Source organism: Pagrus pagrus (assembly GCF_965226575.1).
Source record: "Pagrus pagrus genome assembly, chromosome: 5".
NCBI lineage: Eukaryota > Metazoa > Chordata > Actinopteri > Spariformes > Sparidae > Pagrus > Pagrus pagrus.
Genome location: NC_140189.1, coordinates 15,992,956 through 16,015,618, shown reverse-complemented (window position 1 = coordinate 16,015,618; position 22,663 = coordinate 15,992,956). Strand labels below are relative to the sequence as shown.

At 42.6% G+C, this 22,663-nt stretch overlaps 2 protein-coding genes across 2 annotated transcripts; one reads left to right on the top strand and one right to left on the bottom strand.

Moving 5' to 3' along the window:
• On the bottom strand, positions 1 to 9,072 carry tent5d (terminal nucleotidyltransferase 5D). Its single transcript, XM_084353846.1, has 3 exons — positions 8,152 to 9,072; positions 5,319 to 5,633; positions 1 to 4,971 (listed from the first exon to the last, which is right to left on the bottom strand). Exons 1-3 carry the CDS (start codon positions 8,164 to 8,166, stop codon positions 1,600 to 1,602), a joined length of 3,702 nt encoding a protein of 1,233 aa, XP_084209972.1. The 5' UTR covers positions 8,167 to 9,072; the 3' UTR covers positions 1 to 1,599.
• Positions 9,073 to 10,111: 1,039 nt separating this feature from the next.
• LOC311257030 (charged multivesicular body protein 1B1-like) lies at positions 10,112 to 14,960 on the top strand. Its single transcript, XM_084352475.1, has 8 exons — positions 10,112 to 10,252; positions 10,612 to 10,709; positions 10,828 to 10,974; positions 12,628 to 12,696; positions 12,799 to 12,906; positions 13,443 to 13,486; positions 13,868 to 13,940; positions 14,901 to 14,960. The coding sequence occupies exons 1-8, from the start codon at positions 10,237 to 10,239 to the stop codon at positions 14,946 to 14,948; spliced, it is 603 nt and encodes a 200-aa protein (XP_084208601.1). The 5' UTR covers positions 10,112 to 10,236; the 3' UTR covers positions 14,949 to 14,960.
• Positions 14,961 to 22,663: the final 7,703 nt, after the last annotated feature.

The window sequence follows — 22,663 nt, the reverse complement described above, 5'->3', positions numbered from 1 at the left end:
CTCTTTAAAGAATTCATTTTTTCTCACATCTCACAGTTTGTTGAGTTTCCCCTTTATTTTTTTATCAAAATGTACATGAATAATCTACAACAAAGGACTACATTAAAGAAGACATCAAAACAGGCAGCAATAACAGGGGTCAACAACTGAACACACACCCAACCCAGCCCCAGGCCCACCCCATTAACACCCCCAGTGCAGTGAGATAAAGACATGCCGATGATGTCTCACATTTAGGCACTTGATTTTCCCTACCAAACCATCTTTGGTCATAGTTGCTGTTGCACGGCTTTGAACTTAGATTCAAACAGGTTTGAGGTGGATTCGATCTTGTTTCATGTTGATTCTGACTGAATTAGAGGATGCTGATTCATGCGGAGTCACACAGGGTTCGGATGTAATTCCTTTGCTTGAGACAGATCTGCGATCTGCCATGTTTAGAGATGACCCAAAGATGGTTATAACCTGGCCACCTCCACAGAGTAAACTTAAGCATTAAATAAATCAACACTAGATGGTACAGTACTTCACATGATTACAGAAAGGACTCCACAAGGGAAAGGAATCAAGCACTACATCTTAACACAATTTACCTGAAAACAATGCAGTGTATCCGCACACGATATACTGTAATCAATACGCTGTACAGTCTATTGCAAAGGCATTTTTCTGTAGGAACTAACCAGTCTGTTTACCACTGAGTATTATCTTGGAAAGTCTTGCAAAAATAGATCAATTTTTATTAAATTAAAAGCCTTTGCCTTGACTTCAGGATATATATTTAGCTACTCATGCATGTCTAATTTTGTGTGTATACAGTATACTGTATGTCTGTTTGTATGTATTTGTTTCTATGTCTTGTGCATGCACGTGTGTGTTCTAATCAAAGTACTGTACACACTGGTAGACTTGCCCCCTTGGTATTTTTTCAGAATACACCCCTTCAGTAAAGGATTAACAAAGTTACATTAAACTGTTTAAGAAGCATAGTAGTCACACAGTATTTGGCAGTGAGAGAACAGTCCTAATTTATCCATGCACAATATATCAACCACAGGCAAGGTCCACATTCTGAACAAACCCATTAAGAACGACACAGTAAGAACATGAAAAGAGTGTACAAGAATTCAAGAACCTGGAAGTGTGTTTGTGTTTGTGTGTGTGTGTGTGTGTGTGTGTGTGTGTGTGTGTGTGTGTGTGTGTGTGTGTGTGTGTGTGTGTGTCTGTGTGCGCGTATGTATGTGTGTGTGTGTGCCCGTGAGTGGCTGTGAATGTCAACAGCACAGTTGGTTTCCTGGGGAGACCAAAGGGCTATGACTCATGCAGTGCATACAGCATTTTCTGGAATTTTAACAATATCGGAAGAATTATTATTTTTCCCACAAAGCCCAGTTAATTAAATATAATCATGTTAGAACCATACAGAGTGCTCTGGGAGTTTACTGTAAAAACCCACTCAATCCCACCCCCATAGGTCTATTATAGACCAAACAGTTTATCCCTGGATTATATTTCCATTCTCCAGCTCTTCCTTCATGGCAAGCACCTTCCCCGTGCTTGACTGTGTGTTTTGTATAATCATGAGTATGTTTGTGTGTGTCAGACGAGTCCAGTTTGTGTGTGCAGGTGTAAGGGGTACGGTTGGTAAAGCAGAGTTGATCCCCCTTGGGGTATGTAGTAGCTGCAGTAGCTGGGTTCTGCTAAATAGGGGGCACTGTGCTCGGCAAGGTACGGGGCAGGCTGGTAGAAGCATGTCACATGGTCTGTGTTGGGGATAATGTTCTGCTCTCCTAGAACCTTCAGTGCCAGCACTGTGATCATGTTCAGAGTCTGACGCCTCTCGTGTCCCATCAGACACACTGTGCTGTCGTCGACCACGCGACGCAGTGTCATCAGGTACTGGTACTTGCTTCTCTCCTCGCCAATAAAGTGGTTCTTCAAGTAGGACAGGATCTTCCTCTGCTGCTCCTGCACGTCAGGGAAATCAATGAAAAAGCGCGAGCACATATAGCGCTCAAGTGTCTTTATTTGAGTCTCGCTGGCTGGTCGGTAGTCCCTGACCAACAGGTTGCTGTATTTTAACAAGCCACCGCCTCGAATCTCCTCAGGGTTCCTGGTTGCGATTAGGCGGTAGCGCAGGTGGTCCATGGCTGCCTCAAAGTCACCATACATGCTTTCTGCCAGGACTTCGACAGCAGGGACCGAGCCAGATGCCTGAGGATCGTTGCTCTGCTCAGTCACGTCTGCGGTTACCTTAGGGACCTCTTTGTTCTCAGGCACAGAGCTGGATGCCTCATCGGCTTTTGGGGGGGCCGATTCCTCTGGGCCTTCTGACTGAGACGGAGGCAGCACAGGTGAGGTGGAGCTCGGGATTGTGATTGGAAAAGAAACAGGCTCTGCAACCTGAGGCAACGATGAGATATAATCTTGTTCCTTTTTATCCTCCAACTGTAGGAGAGGAATTCCTGGCTGACGGGAGGACTCTTTAATCTGTTCCTCACTGTCTCTGTTCAGTATCAAAGGCTCCATGTCTGAAGATACCTGAGGTACGAGGTCCTCTGACTCCACCGGTGGAGTGAGGCAGAGGAGGGGCGGGCTGAGGCAGGGGGAAGGGGGGGTTAGAGAGAGTGGAGGAGGACTGAGGCTAAGCATAGGGGGGGTCAGGTAAGGAGGTGAGCTGAGACAGGAAGAGGTAGGGCTGATACTCAGGGGTGGAGAGCTGAGGCTGGTAGCAGGGCTGACAATACTCAGCATCTGAGATGAGAGGCAGTGAGGGGTCAGACATGGGGGAGGGCTGAGGCTGGGAGGCGAGGGAGTGAAGCAGGGAGGGGAAAGACTGAGCACGGGAGGGGTGAGACAGGAAGCGGGAGGCGTGACACAGTGGGAAGAAGAGGGTGAACTAAGTGTGGTCTCTTGTGGGCTGCCGTTTAGCTGATTCAAGTCAATGCTTTTGGTCCGTAGTTCTCCGTTTTCATCATCATCGCTGAGCTCAACTTCTGAGGTATGTACAGGTTCTTGGATGTCTGAGCTGGACGTATCAGTGTGTGAAACTAACATGTCCACTGAGTCAAGAGACTCTGATTGTTTGGGTGCAGGGACAGTTTCTATAGGGGGGGACTGGCTTGGCTCATCAAAAGCCATATGTGTAGATGGTGTCTCTTTCAGGCTCTGAATACTCATCTCACATGAACTCTCTGTGTTTAGCTCAGGGGACGATGGCTCTTGAGGTAAAGCAGATGTGGGATCTGCATCAGGGGTGGCGATTATATCAGGGGCTGGATCAGGAGCTGAGGTAAGGTCTTGGTTTGGAGCTAGATTACTGGTTGGGTTGGGTTCAGGTTCTGGGTCTGTTTTAGTAGTGACACTGGTTGTCGGGGCAGTTGTAGGGTCTGAACTGGGAGATGTTGGCTTTGGGTTGAAGGCCATCTCAGGTTCAGGGCTGGGGCAGGGGTTTGGATCTAGACAAAACACTATGCCAGATTCGTTTTCAGAGGCTGGACTGGGGTAATGACTGGAGGTAACCTTCCTGCACATTCTCCGTGGGGGTTTGGGAGAGGAGTGTTTGAGCACCACCATGTGAGATAGTCTCTCTGAGGCCTTACAAGAGGAGGTCTTTTTATCAGAAACAAGGCTGGGTGGTGCAGGTAAAATATCCTGAGTATCTGGAGGGCTGACAGCGTCAAGTGTGTTAGGTGTTTTATCTGAGTTATCTGTGTGTAGTGTGCTGTGAATCTCCAGTGTATCCTGTGTGCCAGTAGGCTGTTTGTTGTGAAGTGTAAGAGATATGGAAGAGGTGGAGCAGGAACAATCAATACCCTGTGTGTCTATGTTTTTTGCTTCTGAAGCTAAAATCTCTTCTGTCGCTTCACTTGTATCTGTATCGTTTTCCCTCTCTACTTGCTTCGCTGTCTCTGCTTCTACTTTTCTTTCATCTGCTAACTGCGCCTCGTCCTTTGCATGTGAACATGTGCTCATGTCTGGAGCAGACACATGTTGTGTTTCATCTTCCTCAATGCTTCTCTGATCATCACTGAAACACTTAGAGAAGTCTGTACTGCGCTGTTCTTCTGTCAGGTTCAGAGACTCTGTCTGGGTTTTGTTTGAGGTTTCTGGCGGCTCAGACTGTCCCATCTGCTCCGTGACTTCATTCTGTTCATCGGGGGGGTTTGTGTGGTCAGATAGTTCTTTGTGGTTTGAATGTGCTGGTTGTTGGCCATCACAGGACGGGCTTTGCTGTGACTGTTCTACCTCGATTTTGTCTGTGAGCTCCGGCTCCTGTCTGAGTTCAATCTGAGTTGGTGGTTCGTCTTCCTCAGAGGTTTGTTTCTTTTCTGACAAAAGGTTGAGAGATGTCTGGTCAGAGGAGTCTGTCTCATTGATTTTTTCTGTGTATTCTGAAACTTCTTTCAACTCTGCGGGTGTTTTCTCTTTGTCTTCTTCTTCAACTGTGGAGTGTTCTGTCTGGTTTGAATGTTGTGTTTGTTGTGAGAGTTCTGTCTGGGACTCATTTTCATGCGCCTCATCTTTCTGTTGTGTCTGGCTGATCTGATCCCCCTCTTTGCTGGATAAGTCTCTACCAGAAGACTTCTCTGTTTCTGGAGCAGTGGCCTGTTTGAGCAGAGAGGAAGAGTCTTTACTCTGATTCTCTTCAGGCTGGTCCTTAAGATCAACAGTATTATTTTTGTGCTGTGGTTCCTGCTGCATGTAGGACTCAAGAAGACGATCCAGAATGATCTGGAAGGAGTCGACGCTGAACTCAAACTGCCGCCTCAGCACGCTCACAAATTTGAGCTCCAGGTTTTTGCCGCTGTTGTTTGAGAGTGAGATGAGGCTCCAGCGGTCGTGCTCATTAAAGACCTTGACCATTTTCTGGACGTAGGCCTCCTTCATTGTCGCGCTGCTGATCCGCTCCCTGTTGACCGCGGCAGGCAGGCACTCCAGCAAGCAGCCCAGCACTGACTCCTTGATCACCTGGGAGGAGAACAGTTCAACAACATGGCAGCTACAATTAATGACTGCAATTTTGCTATGAATAAAGTGAATATCATGATGCCCTCGTGGTTTAGTGTTTTGTATAACGCAATTAAAAATATTAAAACCTGTACTATTGATTCAACCTTATGTTTAAATGTTCTACAATCAAATTATGGGTGGGATTGCAACACCGTTATTACCAATATGGCATCTCAAAAATAAATACTGCAACACCCTAGAGGTAGTAGAGATTCGGTGTTGCACATACAGCAGAATTAATGCTTTTATTGTAGGGGATTGAATCCCATCAGCACTTATTACATTAACTTCCTTCCTTTTCATACCTGGAACTCCTCCTGACTGGGCAACTCGACTCCAAAGATGATGTCCAGGTCCTTGTAGCTTGTCCCGTTGTCTCGGACGAGGACGTGGCTGGCCGTGGAGCCGTTCAGACGAACATCTCTCACTGCGATTCCCTGCTTCTGCAGCCTGGCCCGCACAGCTATGATGATGTCTCGAGGACGCAGCTCCAACGTAGGAAAGTTCCCACGGCCGTGGATCGGAACCACTTCCGACAAAACCTGATGGAGAACCTCCACCTGCTCAGTGTTCAGGCTGTGGAACCTCTGACTGGATTTGGTTTCAGACATGCTGCTGCCCTGAAGGGAGGGACGGAGGAACGACAATCAGAGTTTATTTCGACTCCCCAACAAAATGTGCTACGTGTTTAACTCTTGCGCTCTCTCCGTCTCTCTCACACACACACACACACACACACACACACACACACACACTTAGCACTCACTCACGCTCACATGCACACTCCCTGCCAGTCTGCTGTCTGCAAGTCACAGCTTGGCTGACAGCTTTTCCACAATGCTAATGTAACTGCTGTGTTGACAAGATGACACATGGAGCGATCAACATAGATGGGCTTTGCATAAATATTCTTCCACTGCTCAACCAGATCACAACAAATTAAGAGAGGTTGTTTGACTGGAATCACAGAATCTGAAACACATTATAGTATTTACCACCCGGGGTTTTTATCACAACAATTAGTCCCTTATTTTCACTCCATCTCAGTCAGATACAATACCTCAGTTATTTTAAAAGCAATACACAGAATAATAATAAAAATGTACTTAAAACTCAAATACTGTGTAAGATAATAATAATAATAATAATAATAATAATAATAATAATAATAATAATGATAATAATAATAATCTTATTAATAAACAAAAGATCAATAATCTTTTGTTTATTGATTGTTTCCACCAGAGGAGCAAGGGTTAAGCCGAATGAGTCATCACCAGCAGACTGCATTAATCACACCAACGTCACTAATTAAAGACACACATCTGTTTTTGTGTCCGTGTGTGCAGCATGTGTATACATTACAAACAATGACTCCCACACACACTCATGTGAGTGCACACAAGCTTTTATATAACACCTTTGTAAACTGTAGCACAAATTGGAACAAAGTGGGATTTAATATCAGCCAATTATCTTTGTTTGGCTTTCACATGTGTAATCCTCCTGGCAGTTCAGCGCACTGCATCCAGACTCCGTCAGTCAGTCTCTACAAACTGGACATATTTTTCCAATAGACCACGCAACATTTGCCTAACCAAGTCAGTCAGAGGAGTCTCTGTTATGTGATTGAGTGTGTGATTGTGGGTGTGCATCAAAGTGTTTCAGGGAGTGAGTGCTTGTGGTTGAGTGTGCAACTGTGGTTCATAGCAGCCCATTATGATCTTTTGTTTGCTTTAATCAATAGATGTCACTCAGTGTTGCAGCTGAATGCTGCTGATTGCTATGATTTGTCAATACTAGCAGGGTAAACATTGGGATACTAATGAGCAGTAATGGGATGCTTTCTGGTAGCAGTTTGCCAGACATCAGAGGGCTATAGTCTGTAGCAACCACAAACAATCTATTATAGGGAGTGTTTGTAAATGTAATTGATGTTGCACATATTTCAACAAACAATAAAGAACAGCACTTTACTTCATAGCATCTGGAAAGCTACAAAAGGCAACCCCTCTGCTCATTCAAAAAGAAATGAGGGTGCTTACCAGAGGACAAAGAAGTTGAATCTGAGAACACAAAGCTCATAAAAAGAAACTGCTGAGAATGAGACATCTGTCTGAGCCCCGCTTTAACGAGACAAACTACAACTTGCAAATAAGTAATATTCATCCAGAGGCGACAAATACAGTTTCCAGATGTTGACAGAGATCATATAAACAAAGAAACAATGTGTTCAGGAGGCAGAGAGGCACTGCGGGACTGTTTTCCAGCTAGCCCCTGTATCTCCCCCTCCCCTTTCGCACTCTTCTGCAAACTTGCAGCCTGAGTGACTCATCCAGGCGTATCGGCTCAGCTCGCACATAATCTATGGCCATTTAAAACCCAACAAAACAGAGGGTGTGATATAGACAACACAAACACAAACAATCATGCTCTGTAAGCTTAGGGTGTCATCTTCAGTATAAATGATATACAATAGTATGGGGGGAGGGGGGGATAATTCTGTCACGTGGATAGAAATCTGAGTAGCCCTGTGTCTCAGACTTTTTAAAAATATACAGTGATCTTATAAATATACCTAAATATTATTTTGTTTTCTTTTCCTTTTCCATTCACTTGAACACATATGATCACATGAACTACAGTTAAACAACTCAGTGATGGTTGTACTAGTCTGCAAAATAGAATCGCAATATTCACCAGAGATTTGGTTAAAATATATATAAAATATAGGGTCATTAAAATGTCGCTGCTCAACTTTCCTTGACAATACTTTCTCTAAAAATAGTGAAAGTTGTTTCCTCATAAATTAACCACCAACTGGATGTTATAGTTGTACCTTCTGTGATGTTTCACAGTCCATCCCTACCTAAAAACATATACTGGACCTGATCCAGAGCCCTGCTGAATTTCTCTCTGCCCTGCCGCTCTTCACTCTGATCGTCTAATCACGCACTTACTTACTCCTGAGATACCAGGTGAGGGTAATTAACCGCAATTAAGTGCCTGGCAGGATAAAGGGCAAATGCACTTATGAGTGCCAGGATTAAAAAATAAAACACACATTAAAGCCAAGAGGGGGGGAAAAAGAAAGAAAAAAAGTGGGTGAGATAACTTTACAGAGCTGGAGGGTCTTACCTGTTGCTGTGGCATTTGAGGGAGCGACTGTCTCCTGTAGGAATAAACCTCGAGGAGTATCCACCGAGCTTCAGGTCCGGGGAGTGTGTGTCTCTTCTTCTACGTGGGTTTGTTTTGCTTTCCAAGTCCCTACCCTCCCAGGCGAGGCTCGCTGCTGATGCTGCTCTGTCCCTTCTGAGGCATGTGGGGCTCGAGTCTGTGCGCGAGTTCATCCGGGCGCTGTCCAGGAGCTCGCGTGGTGCTGAAACGAAGACTGAAACGAGTCCTCGCGCTCTTGTTTTCTCCTCCGGCCGCCCGGAGCGTAACGCAGTTTCCATAGCGACCTGCCGTCATTCAGTTATGACTGGGGAGTGTGTGTGTGTGTGTGTGTGTGTGTGTGTGTGTGTGTGTGTGTGCAGCAGTCTACGGTGACAACAGTGATGGTGGAGTTGTGTGTGTTTGTGTCGTGTCGGTGGGTTAACAGGTGCAATATAGTGCTAATGTGTGCCTGCACTTGTGTTCGACTTCAAAATAAAAAGTTTACGAGCTAAATTCTAAAAAAAATAAAACAAACAAACAAAAAAAGCTAAAAAGTGGGAACCTTAGCTAAAGCACGTAGCCTACATTTTAGGCCTACTCCCTGAATGAATGGCTGAACAGACTCACTAGTATAACCTAAGTGAGCTAGCTGGATAAAGAAAAAAGTTTATTATGCCTGCTCTCGTGTGTTAAGATGGATTTTAAGCCATGACTTCTATGTTTGGGTTATGCAGCTAGCTTAAACCTCGAGGAGTCAACCTCGGAGGACCCTGCTAACATCCGGCTGAACGTGTAGGTTACAAGCTATGTTTTGTTTGTTTTTGTTTTTTTGAAACACTTCTCACGCATCATTATATTATATCTCATACTGAGTCCATACGGACTATCAGCAGATACAGTATGAGTCATCCATGCTGCTCCCTCCCCCTGACCCAGCCGTTAATCCCCCCACCGCCCCAACCCCAGCCACCGTCGGCTGGCCTGTGCACGCACACACCGGAATCCTTTTTTTTCCTCCCTCTCCCTAGAAAACCGATAATCCTGTTTCTCCTCGTTTTGCATGTTCTCGCCGTTTAGCTGTCCCATCTTTTAACTAGCAGCTAACCCGTCCAGACTAGCCTCCCATTCTCTATACAACAATAATCGTTTACAGATGTTACACACGCGCTGATGCACCGGAAATAAAGTGACAGAAACATGAATGAACGCGTTAAGGCAAACAGCGAGCGGCTCAGTAGAAAAGGTCAATTTACTCCCTCACCAAAAAAGCACAAATGACGTCATCAGACGTGTACCACAACCTACCGATACCGGGTACAAACTATTTTTAGCCTTGATGGAACTTGTCTGCTTTGGACACGCGTGCCCGTCCACTCCTCGAACAGTCGTGACGTAGGAGGCGCGAGCACGCCGTGCAAAAATCGTGACCGTGTGACGAAGATGAAAGGAGGACAGAAGTAGCTGTTGTAGTCAGGGATCAAGAGAAGTCAAGATAGTTAATAAGTGATGGTCTGCCCACATGTGTATGGGATCAGGCAGCGGTCCGGAGAATCGATGTATTTATCCAGTAGGGACGAGAAAATCATGTCGCACATTTGTCTAATATGTGTTATGTATTTATAATAAGCCCATAGATATATAGGTATATAGGTAAAATAATTACAAAACCGTTAAATTATGAAGCCAAATTTGTGAAATCAGTGCTGCTTCAACGTCACTGTGCTGCGCATGCGCACGTCAGAACAGTCATTTTCAACATTTAGCCTTTTACAAAGATATAATCCACATAATCAATTAGAAAAGCTCCCTCGAAGGAAAATAACATTTTTCAGCAATCATGAGAAAGTCGTTTGACTATGAATATGAATGCGAGGCTGCTATTCTGCTTAACCGCTTTTCAAGCGAATGCGGAAGTACGCACAGGTGAAGCCTCTCGCCTCGCCGCAGAGACGAACGTGCGCTAGCTTGAAAAAAATCAAAACAAACAATAGTGTGTGGCTGGATGCTACTGTGTAGCTGTGTGAAAGCAGACTGGGATTTATTTTGTCTCAGAAAGAGACCGTTATCATGTCGAACATGGAGAGTATCCTTCATTGTGTTGTCTAACATGTAGTACATAACGGTAGACCTAGCAGTAGCAGCAGCTGGTCCAATGTAAGCTCAGTTTGGTAGCTAGTCCTGACATGCATTAGCTTGTAACTTCTGCCCAGTCATTCACTGATAGAGGAAAACGATGCTCAGCTAGCTAGTTAGCTGCTAACGAATTTCATCACTCTTTGGTTCCATTTTCACTTGTTTATGAAAAATATTTGTTTTATTTACAATATTTCAGGTTGAGTTAGCTCTGTCCCTTTGGGTGCTTCAGTTTATACTCGGTATATATTTTATAATGCCAATATAGTACTGTTCCTAAAATAAGCCATCCCTTGACTGGCCATACAGAACACTTGTTCAACCTCAAGTTTGCTGCCAAGGAACTACAGCGCAACTCCAAGAAATGTGACAAAGAAGAAAAGGCAGAGAAGACTAAAGTGAAACAGGTTGGCTTGTTAAATTGAGAATATACAAGAGACCAGGATTTAGGAAAAGGCTGGGTTATAATACAGCTATAGTCTGTATAATGTTTGTGGTTGTAAGTCTCTTTTATTTGTGCCTCAGGCTGTTCAGAAGGGAAATATGGAGGCAGCCAGGATCCATGCAGAGAATGCCATCCGTCAGAAGCATCAGTCCATTAACTTCTTGAGGATGAGTGCACGTGTGGATGCTGTGGCCTCCAGGGTCCAGACTGCTGTCACCATGAACCAGGTCAGGACTGCAGGTCTTGCTTTCTGATGCTAGGTAAAGCAAGTAGGACAACCAGTGACAAACATGCCAAACATATTTACTGCAGACACACATCTATTTTTCAAGATACTCTTTTAACCAACATATTTTTTTATTGTTAGTTTTATTTGTTCATTTTTTGCCTAAATCAGATTTTAACAGTAGAAAGAGATGAAAAGAAATGAGGGTGAGAGGTGGACAACAAAGGTCCCTGCTGGATTCAAAGTGGGGACATTGCAGTCCATGCTCACCATCTTAACCCCTCAGCCATAGTGGCACCCCGTGGTAATTTCCGAGAAACAGCAGACCCAGTAGCCGTCACTATATTAACCCAACCACTTCCCACCTTCTTGGTAGATATCTTTAGAATGATGGCCTGTTGAGGTCATCACAATACCATCATTTTTAACTCTGATACAGTACTGGTATAAAACAAACAATACTTGATAACCCTTTTAATACCATGGCATAAAGAAAACTAGTCCTGGGCACACAAAATAGGATACATATTTGTATTCTTTTTTTTTTTTTTTTTAGTTTACAACCTGCAAACAGAGTGCTGGCACAAAATAAGTCGCCAAACTTAGCAAACACATTTGTAATAATATCTGTAGTCCTTGTTGAAAATCTGATTGTAGATCTGTTTTTTCTCTATTTTCGGTACGTTCCATACCGTCGAAATGCGGATATCATATTTTAAACACGTGGTATCAAAAAGGAATCAAAGTATTGACACTTTTGATAACCTAACCCCTCCCGTATTCACTGACAAAGATGTAGAAAGCTTTCACCAGGTCGTAGTTACTCTGGTATAAATGTGTTATACCACTGTGGTAAATATGGGTATGTATATTTACCAGACATTTAACTGTGCATGTAGTTTTCAAAGTGTACATGATGAACACTTTTAAAATGTCTTATTTCAGAATGTGAAGAGCTGCAGAGTGTCACCATATCAGGGTTAAAAAAAAAAAAGCAAAGTAGTCTCTGGGTAAGATCCACTCAGTCAAAAGTCCCACATAAAGGCGATGGAGGGAGTGAGAGTGAGCAAAAAAGACTAGCAGACAAGCAAACAAAAAGCTGCCAATTACACAGTGTCATTAGATGTGCTTCAGACTTAGGCTTTTAGCTTGTCGCTCTTGTGAGAGTAACAGCCTCTTTAAATTGCTTTAATTCAGGTTCAGGAAAGGACAGTCATTATTTCATGGAATAGAACTTAATAGTGTCTTTAGAAATGGAAGCACAGTGTGAGGCGGTGTTGCTGAAAAACACCTCTTGGAGCTTGTGTGTTGTTATAATAATGCTGCCTGTCTCATAAAACATTAACACAATAGTGTTGATAATAAACCCCTTTATACATATTTAGTCAACTATTGGTAGGTTGGTCCTAACAAGATTAATTCTCAGTGAATGTCATCCTTTAAATATAAGTTATGAGAGGTACTCATGACAGTGTCAAGTGACACCTAGTGGAAGAATCAGGATACAACACTTTAGGTTTTGCCATGATTAGAGCTGTCTCCCTGTCTGATTTTAACTGCACTGATCCTGTTTTGAATCACAAATAATTACACCAGTACAAGTATCAGAAGACTACAGAGGCTTCAACACTTTATTGTGTTGTTTTTTGTCCAGGTATCTAAATCCATGTCTGGAGTGGTCAAATCTATGGATGCTACGCTGAAAAGCATGAACTTGGAAAAGGTAAAAAGCAAACATGAATGCAGACGGACTAACAAAATCAAGCAAAAAATTGATCCGTAAGATTTTTGAAATGTTGTTTTCTGTGTCTGTCCTTCTCTACAGATCTCTGCGTTAATGGACAAGTTTGAAAACCAATTTGAAACTCTTGACGTGCAGACGGCTCAGATGGAAGACACAATGAGCAGCACCACCACTCTGACAACACCACAGGTAATAAGTGCTGTCCTCTTACAACCATGGGAAACTATGCTCCTGTGTTTATATATGTAGACAGTCTTAAAGGTGCAATATGTAATAATTTTAGTTTAAATCATTCAAAAAAAAAACCATTATCATTATCAACAGAAAGTGAAGAAATAACAGTTTTTTCATGTTTTGTCAAAGACGTCTGTGTGTTGTGTTAGATATCTATTGACGTTTGAATGCTAACCAGCTAGCACCTAGCCACTTTGTAATGTGCCTCAAGAGGTAGTAGTCCAATCGTGAACTACACCGAGACTCCGCCGATGCTTAGAGCTCCCAGTTCAGACAGAGTCAACTAATTGGTGATATGCTGCCCCCCATTAGTTTGGAGCATGAATTTGAGCTAATACAGCCACTAGCTGCACGGTTAGCTGAACCTACTAGCTAACAGCAGCTACAGTATGACTTTGATTTCAACAGTTGGCCGATTCTTAAATATTGCACCTTTACCCTGAGTAATAACTATTATAACATTATTATAACATTATTTGCTTGGTCCCTAGAATGAAGTGGATATGCTGTTGCATGAGATGGCTGATGAAGCAGGGTGAGTATGACCTATATCTTTAAACAGTTTGAAAACTTAAACAGTAAAAACAAAAGCATTGATGAAGGATTAATAGAAATGCAGTGAATTAATAACACACGTCTTCTTGTTAAAATAGACACATTAACCTTCGGTAAGTAAGCCGCACAGAATAATTTGTACTAAAAGCTTTATTTAAATGACTTTCATGAAAAAATCTTGGAACAAACCTCTTTCACTGTTTATACAAAAAGCCAATTAAGATGAATTCAACAATTTTAAAGAAGCTGTCTCTTTGTGGTCAGAGTGACTTTAATATCCCCCGTTTTGTTGATTTTCTGTAAGAGTGAAGCAACCAAGAAGAAATTATAACAAAACTGTTCCTGTGTGGGTTTTTTTTAGGTTGGATCTTAACCTGGAGCTCCCCCCAGGCCAGTCTAACTCACTGGCTTCGTCTGTTGCATCATCAGAGCAGGTAACTCATCCACTCTTATTGTTATTCTGACACTATTTTTGGTGTTTTACTTCCCAGAAAAAGAATTCACACATTATCCTTGTTGACTTTTGGCAGATTCATTGGTACACATCAAGTTGTGTCACCCACATGGAAAGTTAAAGTGATACACCAGTGAAACAGTCACCTCCTGTACGATTGAGGACATTTGTTTGGAACAGCGGCTGTGGTCAGCTGGAGTCACGCATAGTGTGTATTGACGAGTTTCCATAACGAACAAAAACATTTAAATATCCACAGAAACTCATGAGAACTCTCCTGCAGCTCAGTGCATTTCTCCACTGCGCCCCACTTATTCAAAACAATCACTGTTTTAAAAATGGCTCAAAGACAGGCTGCGGAGTGTCACTGAGATTGATACAGCGCCACGACACAGTATTTTCAGCCTTTTTTTACCTAAACAACGACTGTTTAGAACGTTGACATCATGTAGATCGACAGCGGAAAGGTGGATTGCGTGGCAGGAAGTGTTTGAGCTGTTCCTGAAGAAGTTTTGATATGTTTTCCATTATGACAACTCACCAGTGGAATGCATTGTATCCAACATAATTCAAGCCGACCACAGCCGCTGTTTGTGAAGGACATAACTACAAACCTTCAGCTCTCGAGCCTGCAACGGTTGATTGACAATCTTTACTGTAAATACAAATACCCAAACTGCCTGATTTACAAATGTTTTTATTCCTGACTTGAGGCACAATCTGAACCAAAAAAGGGGGTTTCTATGTTTTGCAAGTTCTTAGCAACTAGTACTTAAGTAGTACTGTTTTAAAACTGACACACTTGAAGAGGAAAATATTTGTCTCAAAATTCTGGACTGCCTGAACTGTTTCTAAGAACAGCACAATTCAAATCGGCTGGATCTTCGTTGGTGGCTCGTCATGTTACCTTACTGTTGTACCTGTTTTGTGTCGTTATCAGGACGAGCTCTCTCAGAGGCTGTCCAGGCTGCGAGGTCAGGTCTCATAATGAGGCTGAAAATGACAAGATCATTTGGAGGGAGAAGAGCAGGAGAAGAAAGATGAGACAGGAGAGGAAAAGGGGAGAAAATACATAAAAAAAGGTGCCACGTGCCTGCAAGCTCTGTGCCCTCCGCTGTGTTCCTGGTTTGTTCTTTTGTGAGAATTGAAGGAGAGGAAAGAAATGGATATTTACATCCTGGTTCTAACTGTATCACACGCAGTCCTTCTGTGTTAATGTTCAATTGTGCACTCATATTAAACATATATTCAAATTATCTATTAGCTGGGAACAAAGCGTGCCCACACGGACTCGACGCCTGCAGAATTCTGAAGACACATCCGCAGATTTATTGCAGATTTTAAACAAAGTGATGCTGCTTATTAAAGTCACAACTGTCACACATGTCTGCCCCCTTTGACATTGTGTTTGACATTGTGTTTGACATTGTGTTTCAGTTACTTAACAACAAATTTATTGGAGCAGTGTCAAAAATTAGGCGTGGAAATCAGTGTTTACATCCTACCTGAGGAGGCAGATGTTGCTGGAGCATCTGAAGTCCCTCATGTTGGAGGTGAAATGACACTCATATTCAAAGGTCTAAACTGGAATGTAGTAAATATTTATTTTGGCATACTTTAGCAGCAGATTTGAGCTTGTTCTAATTAATTAGTTTTGCTGTTACCTTAAGTGAAAATATAAAATAACATTCCGCTAATTTCCACAAAGTTTCGTTCAGGATCATCATTGAAAATTGTAAAAGAGAACAGAAAATCTGCTGATTCTGTTTGGGCCTGAGACGCTACTGAGCTGGTATGTTTTTTTATTTTAAGGTGGCACACCTTGTTCCTGAATGGCATTTTCTACGCAAATTGTTAAAAAAAAAAAAAGTTATGTTTTACACTATTGTGTGCTGTTTAATAGTTAAGAAATACCTCACTCCAATATATACTGTGTATAAAATGCAAAGAGTAATATATTTATTTATTTATTTATGTATGTATTTATTTATGTACTGACTGGCTGAGTACTGCTAAGAGCATGCTTGTGTTGTAACTGTTGTGCATGACTGAGGATGTGGAACTCTGGTACTGATGCTTTGTCCATTTTGGTTTTGTTCTGCAACTCAAACTTATTTGACTTTTTTATATTTTACCCAAAAAGAGGGCTCATAGTGAATGTTTGCCTTTAGGGAAAGCTGGAATATTTTTAATTTTCTGCATGTAGCAGTTACCACTGTAGTGGCTGACCACACACTTATATGCAAAGATTAAAAGAGTTTTTAACATGTTTCACTTGTCATATTTTCAGGTCAGTTTATTGCTGTGTTTTGGGCAAAGAATGCAAACCTGCATACCTCTCCGTCCCTCCTTTTTCCATCGTACCCCTCCTCTCTCTCCTCCAACAGGGAACAGATGAGAGGTCAAAGGTGTCACCTGTAGAGGAAGCGGCCTTCTGCTGCTCGCATGCCAGTGACTCATTACACACACACACACAATTCACCATATTTCAGGGGGAAGGCAAGACTCAGCTGGGAGCCATTACAGGTGCTGTCCAAGCACACACACGTATCTATACATGAACATACGCGCAGACCCGTGGCTGATGGGAGTCTTCCAGAGTGACACTGAGCCACCTCTGACCCTTTTTGTGTCCTTCCTAATCATCATCAGCACACACTTAACTACATTCACAATCATCATCAGTGCCCCCGGACTGACGCAAGTCTCTATTTTGCCTATTAGGCACATACTTGTTCAAGTACTCAGACGTTAGAGTTATCCAAAGAACACTGACCCCAGTGATCCCACAGCTGTCAGTCATTTCTTCCAGGAGTCAGATCACCTGAAATTAAAATTCCTCGTCCCTCCGCTGTCAGAGCAACAATCTGTTTGGTAAGTTTGGTTTTCATTCTATTTTTAACCTTCAGTGGCCATCTCTTGGAGTATGATTAAAGCTGGGAGAGTCTTTCATGGCCTGTCTTTGTGCTTTGTGCATCTCAACACACATGTTGGGATGCTTCTTCCAGATGTGCTGGAGACAGCTCCTGTATTATCGGTGCTCTGGGGGGGGTGGGACTTGTGTTTGTATATGTGTGTGTGTCAGGTGTTGATACCTAGTGGCTTTCTTCCACACTCCTGGAGGAGTGGTAGTTGCTGACAGGCAGGGATCCGGTGGGCCTGTGGTCCTGTCCTCGTGGCTGACCTGTTTGCCTCTGCACGGGGGGAGAGGTGGTGAGAACCACACACACGCTGGCTCTGTGAAAAAGCTCTGATTACAACAATGGGGATCGGTTTGACTTTGACATGACTCACTGCCAGGATATGAACAGTCCAAACAGTTCTTCATGAGCTGGGATTAGACAGGAAAAGATCCTGTACATGTGGATGTACAGCAGTGATTTATCTCGAGAACAGCCGTTCAAACACTTAAGAACTTCGCAGCCCTAATTGTAATTGGAAAATCATCCGCTATTTAACTTCCTTGTTTTATCAGGTCTGATTACTTTTTTGAAATGTAAATATTTCATGGTTATATCAAAATTAATGACAAAAAGCTTTTCTGTATTCATTGTAAATTACCTTAAGCAGCCCACCTCCAAAACCTTCACAGTCTGCCAGTTTGGGATTCACTGCTCGAGGTTATAATGTCATGTAAAAACATTCTCAAAGCAGCTTCTTACATTAGATGATTTGGGGTTTTTTGAATCATACTGTAGACCGTAAGTCCTCTTCAATGTATTGAACTTTTGGTTTAAAAAATAATAGATCTTGGCAAGCTGTGACGAGGGTTTTTCCACACTTTTTTGACATTTCACAGACTAAATCGGGGCTGCCCAAAGCGGAGCCCACGGGTCAATTTCAGCCCGTCATAAGGTTCAGTTTGGCCGCCAGATGTTCTAGCAACATTAAAATCAAATAAAAGATATCTGACATTGTTTATGACACTTTATTTTTTGTGAAGAAAAAAATTTTCTTGAAGTATTTTGCATGTGTCCCTCATTATGTTTTGATTTACCATAATCTGAACAGTCGACCCACCATTAAGTTTCAGTTTTGGCCCCCACCCAAGGGAAAAGGTTTAGGCTCCCCTGGACTACATGATCAATTGAGTTAATCGACCAAATGAAATATTTATCAATAATGAAAATGATTCTTTGTTGCAGCTCTACTTGTGGTTGAATTGAAAAATCTTCCCCTTTCTCCTATAATTAGCACCAAATCACACAGTTCTTTTCAGGAAATTTGAAGAAGTTGGAAGTAAGATCCACTTCTAAAATACGTTTAAAAAAATGATAATGTGTTTCTTGCTTGTAATAGGTAAAAAAAAAATAAAAAATAGGAACAAGGGAGAACTGCATACAATCCTTATATCTGACTGACTGGCTCTCTAGGTGGTTGTGACTTATATCAAGTATTATGAAAATTGACTTGAGAATGAATTTTGAGGTAATTATCGTGGTAATTTTCAAATATGTTGCTTGTACCACCAACTTACCATAAAAATTCTGGACCTGTTAAATGAAGTGTTACTGATATTTTCAAGAGTAATTAGACATACAGTCGCGGTCAAGTTTACATACGCTTGTAAAGAACATGCATATTTTCAGCCATTTTCACCTCAATTCGGTGCTTTTGGTAGCCGTCCACATACTTCTGGCAGGCCTCTGGCTGAATTTTGGCTTCCTGACATGGACCGGGTTCCTCATGGGGTTCAAGTCAGGACTTGTGAAGACCGTTCCAAAACCTAATTTCTAGCCTGACTTAGCCGCTCCTTTACCACTTCTGATGTGTGTTTGGGATCATTGTCCTGTTGGAGCACCCGACTGCACGCACGACCCAACCTCCTGCTGAAGATTTTAGGTCTTCCAGAAGAATTTGGAGATAATCCTCCTTCTTCATTATTCCATTAAGTTTCTTTAGAGCAGCAGACCCACTGGCAGCATCCACAGCATAATGCTACCAGCACCATGCTTGCCAGTGGGTCCGGTATTCTCGGGGTTAAAGGCCTCACCTTCTCTCCTCCAAACATATTGCTGCTCATTGTGTTTCATGTGACCACAGAGTTTTCCTCCAGAAGGTTTTTTCTTTGTCCATGTGATCAGCAGCAAACTTCAGTCGAGCTTTAAGATGCCATGTCTGGAGCAAGGGTTACTTTTCTTTCATGCACAGTAAAACACACCTGACTGTGGACTCTGACACCTGTCTTCCAGCAGCTTCTAATTCATTGCAGACTTGCTTTCTGGTGGTTTTTGGTTGACTCTTGACCATCCTGACCAGTTTTCTCTCAGCAGCAGGTGATAGTTTCTTCCTGATGGTGGCAGTGACACAACTGTGCCACGCACTTTATACTTACATATAGTTGTTTGTACAGTTGATCTTGGGACCTAAAGCTGCTTTGAAATGGCTCCAAGTGACTTTATTGACTTGTTCAAATCAATAATGAGCTCTTTCAGATCAATGCTGAGCTCTTAAGACTTTCCCATTGTAGCGTTTGTGGCTGAGTCTAAACGAGCCCTATTAAAATGGGCCCAGTCATCAATCATAATCACATAGAATTATAGAATACACATTTTCTTTACAAGTTGGTGCACAGTTTGCTTTGTGGTCTAACATTTAAAGTTATTTTTTGGTCATATTCCACCTCTTTTTGTTCCAGTGTATCATCAGTTGTGAGATTAGACAGCAGAGAGACGCGTCGTCTATTTGAGGTGGAGTTAGCACATGCTCTTTTTTTTTCTCCCTCTTCTCCTCTCCCTGTCTCCTTTCTCCTCCTCAGCCTCTCATTTTATAATATTCTATTACTACGTGTGAAGGGTCAGGTCAAACACAGGAAGCCGAGCTGATTGGTTCTACTCGGATATCGACGGGCATGTGTGACCAATCGCTGCTGCCCAGGGCTCTCCTCAGCCTCCATCTGCTGCTGCTGCTGCTGATAAGTGTGTGTCTAATCGTTCCAGCTCAAGGCTCTCCCCAGTTTCCACTCACCTCTTGACCATTGCTTCCTGTCAGATGTGTTAACGCTGCTTTTAATCAGTTTTACTGTCTCGTGCACACACACACACACGCGCTGATACAGCTGGCCCTATCCATCCCTGCTCTCCAGAGCACGCTTCATTAAGATTTCACCTCACCCCCATCACCCACCCCAATATCTCTTACAGTCAAACAACCCGTGAACATGAACATGTAGCCTTGTCTTTTATTCTTTATTGAGGCTGTCGGCCGGTCTTTGTGTCTGCACACATGAATGCAGTGTGGAATGTGTGTGCCATGCTTCATTATAATATTATAGTTCATCATCTCACATTGGCAACTGCTTCCTCAGACTAAATCAAACACAAAAGAGCTCTCGTTTACTCCATGTGCTTCAGAACTGGAAAACATGTCATGCCTTTCCTTCTCCTCCTGGTTTGACTCTCTGGAGGGCGCTGCTAGCTTGGGTTGTCTCGATACTATCAGGTGGATTTTCATAAGATTCGGTTCGGATATTCATGTTCCCGCAGGATTAACTGTAAAAGCATTGTTTATCCCTTAATGCTTTCTCACAATCACATTTTCAATTTGTCCAATACTTTGGTTTCTACACAGAATGCTTCACTTAATTTAACTTAACTTACTCTTTATTGGCAAATTAGAGGTGGAGAGAGAGTCTGTAACCATAACTGTACAAAACGTACAAAAAGAACAATCACCCCTCATTAAGTTTTGCATTTTAGGCCAGGTGATAATCTGCGTTTGGTTGCATTACCACAGCCTATTATGATAATAGATAATAGCTGAAAGGTCGTACGTTAAACTAATAGTACAATTGCATTTATTTTGTGATTTAACTAGATGTAACTAGCTACATGTAATTACTTCCCAACACTGGCTGTTAGCATGTAGCACAACCACCATTGTGCTTCAGCAGGCTATGGCTATAGACTGTTGTTCATGTCTTGCATGGTTCTGTGTATTTGTTGTGAGCATTCAAAACAATAAAACCTTTATTTGTCTTGAAAAAGTACACGGGTTGAAGTGCAATTTGAGTTAAATCACTTTTATTTACTCACTTGGTATTTTTTATGTATGTTTCTATCATGAAAAGTGCAACATAAATAAAATCCATTTCCAAAATGCATTATATTAGTTTAACGCACAACCTGTCAGCTATTATTTCAGATTTAACGTGATATAACTACAGTGTGTCTCACTATACTGGTTGTGTGAATTGACAGTCGGTTAGTGAAGCTGAAGGGTTAATAAGGTGTTTCTCTGTAGTTGACTGTGTCCTGATAATGAGAGGAACAGGAAGAGAGGAGATCTATTAATAGGATATATACCTGTGGAATTACATTATAATTATACCAGTGGAAGTGACTGTTGGGAGTGTGTGTGTGTGTGTGTGTGTGTGTGTGTGTGTGTGTGTGTGTGTGGTGCATATGGTAAAACACTCTGCAGGTCTGCTGTTAGTCACACTCCCGCGTCTCAAATTGAATTAGCGTTGACAGCACACAGCGCCCGCCGCGTGTATGTGTGTGTGTGCACTGGGGGCACTAGCTGTTGGCAAGCTGTCCGTGTGTGTGTGTGTGTGTGTGTGTGTGTGTGTGTGTGTGTGTGTGTGAAACAGAAGAGAAAGAGGGCCTTCCCTCCCTGAAATCAATTAAGCGAGTATAGGTTTGTAGTTGTGGGGGTGAGGGGGGCACATCCTGTAGAGGGCAGCCCAGACAGACAGCACCATCTGGGGCAGCAGGCGGGTCGACCCTGGCTTGAAACATGAAAGAAGCGGGGCAGGGAGAAGAGGAGAGGAGAGTACAGGCCAGCGTTAAATCACTCTTTTCTCTCCACCCCGTACCCTCACCCCAGCCCCTCGTCTGCCATCCGATACATCAGCCACGGAGCATCATTCTCACTCAATCACTCTCCATCTCTTTCCGTATTCTCCCTCTCTGTGCTGTATCTGTCCCAAGAGTGATAACCTGTCATACACAGGAAGCAAAAAGAGGTAAGAACGATCTATCCCTCTGTCAGAGATAGGGGCAAAGAGGAAAAGAATATCTCACATCTCTTGTTCCATAAGGGTTGATTTATAGGTCCATATTAACTTAAACCAATGCCAGAGTGCCTCTCTCTCTCTCACACACACACACACATGCACCTGTAGAGTGCCCCTCAGGTCCATCAGACAGAGGAAGGAATTAGCACACACACTCTCCTTCAGGGGGAGGGGGTGGCCCCGTGTGATGGACAGCCGGGGTCAGAGTGTGCCTTGTGTTTGTTGGTCGTGAGCTGAGTGCTGACAGGCTTCTTCCAGCCACCCGGCACTCAAACACACAGCTCCATTGATGACTAAACAATCAGCCGAGCAAGAAAGGGTGAAGAAAGTGGATTACATTAAGAGGCCTCGGTAAAACATGATCGCTCATCTGACTTTTAGGTTAAACTCATGGTGGGTTTAGCGTATACAGGAGCAGTGATGGAAGAAGTAATCAGATCATTTAATGAGGGAAAAATAGGATCACCACAATACAAGTATATATACAAGTATATATTATATCATCAGACTATTACCACGGATGTATTAACATGTAAATAGTATTCAAAGAGTTGCTAGTTTGACATATTTTACATAATGTTCAATGATAACTATGCATCCGATTTTATATATTCACTATATGTTTTAAAATATAATAATAAGTAATAGCAGGAAGGAAAAGTGGCAAGAAAACATTGTAGAAATAT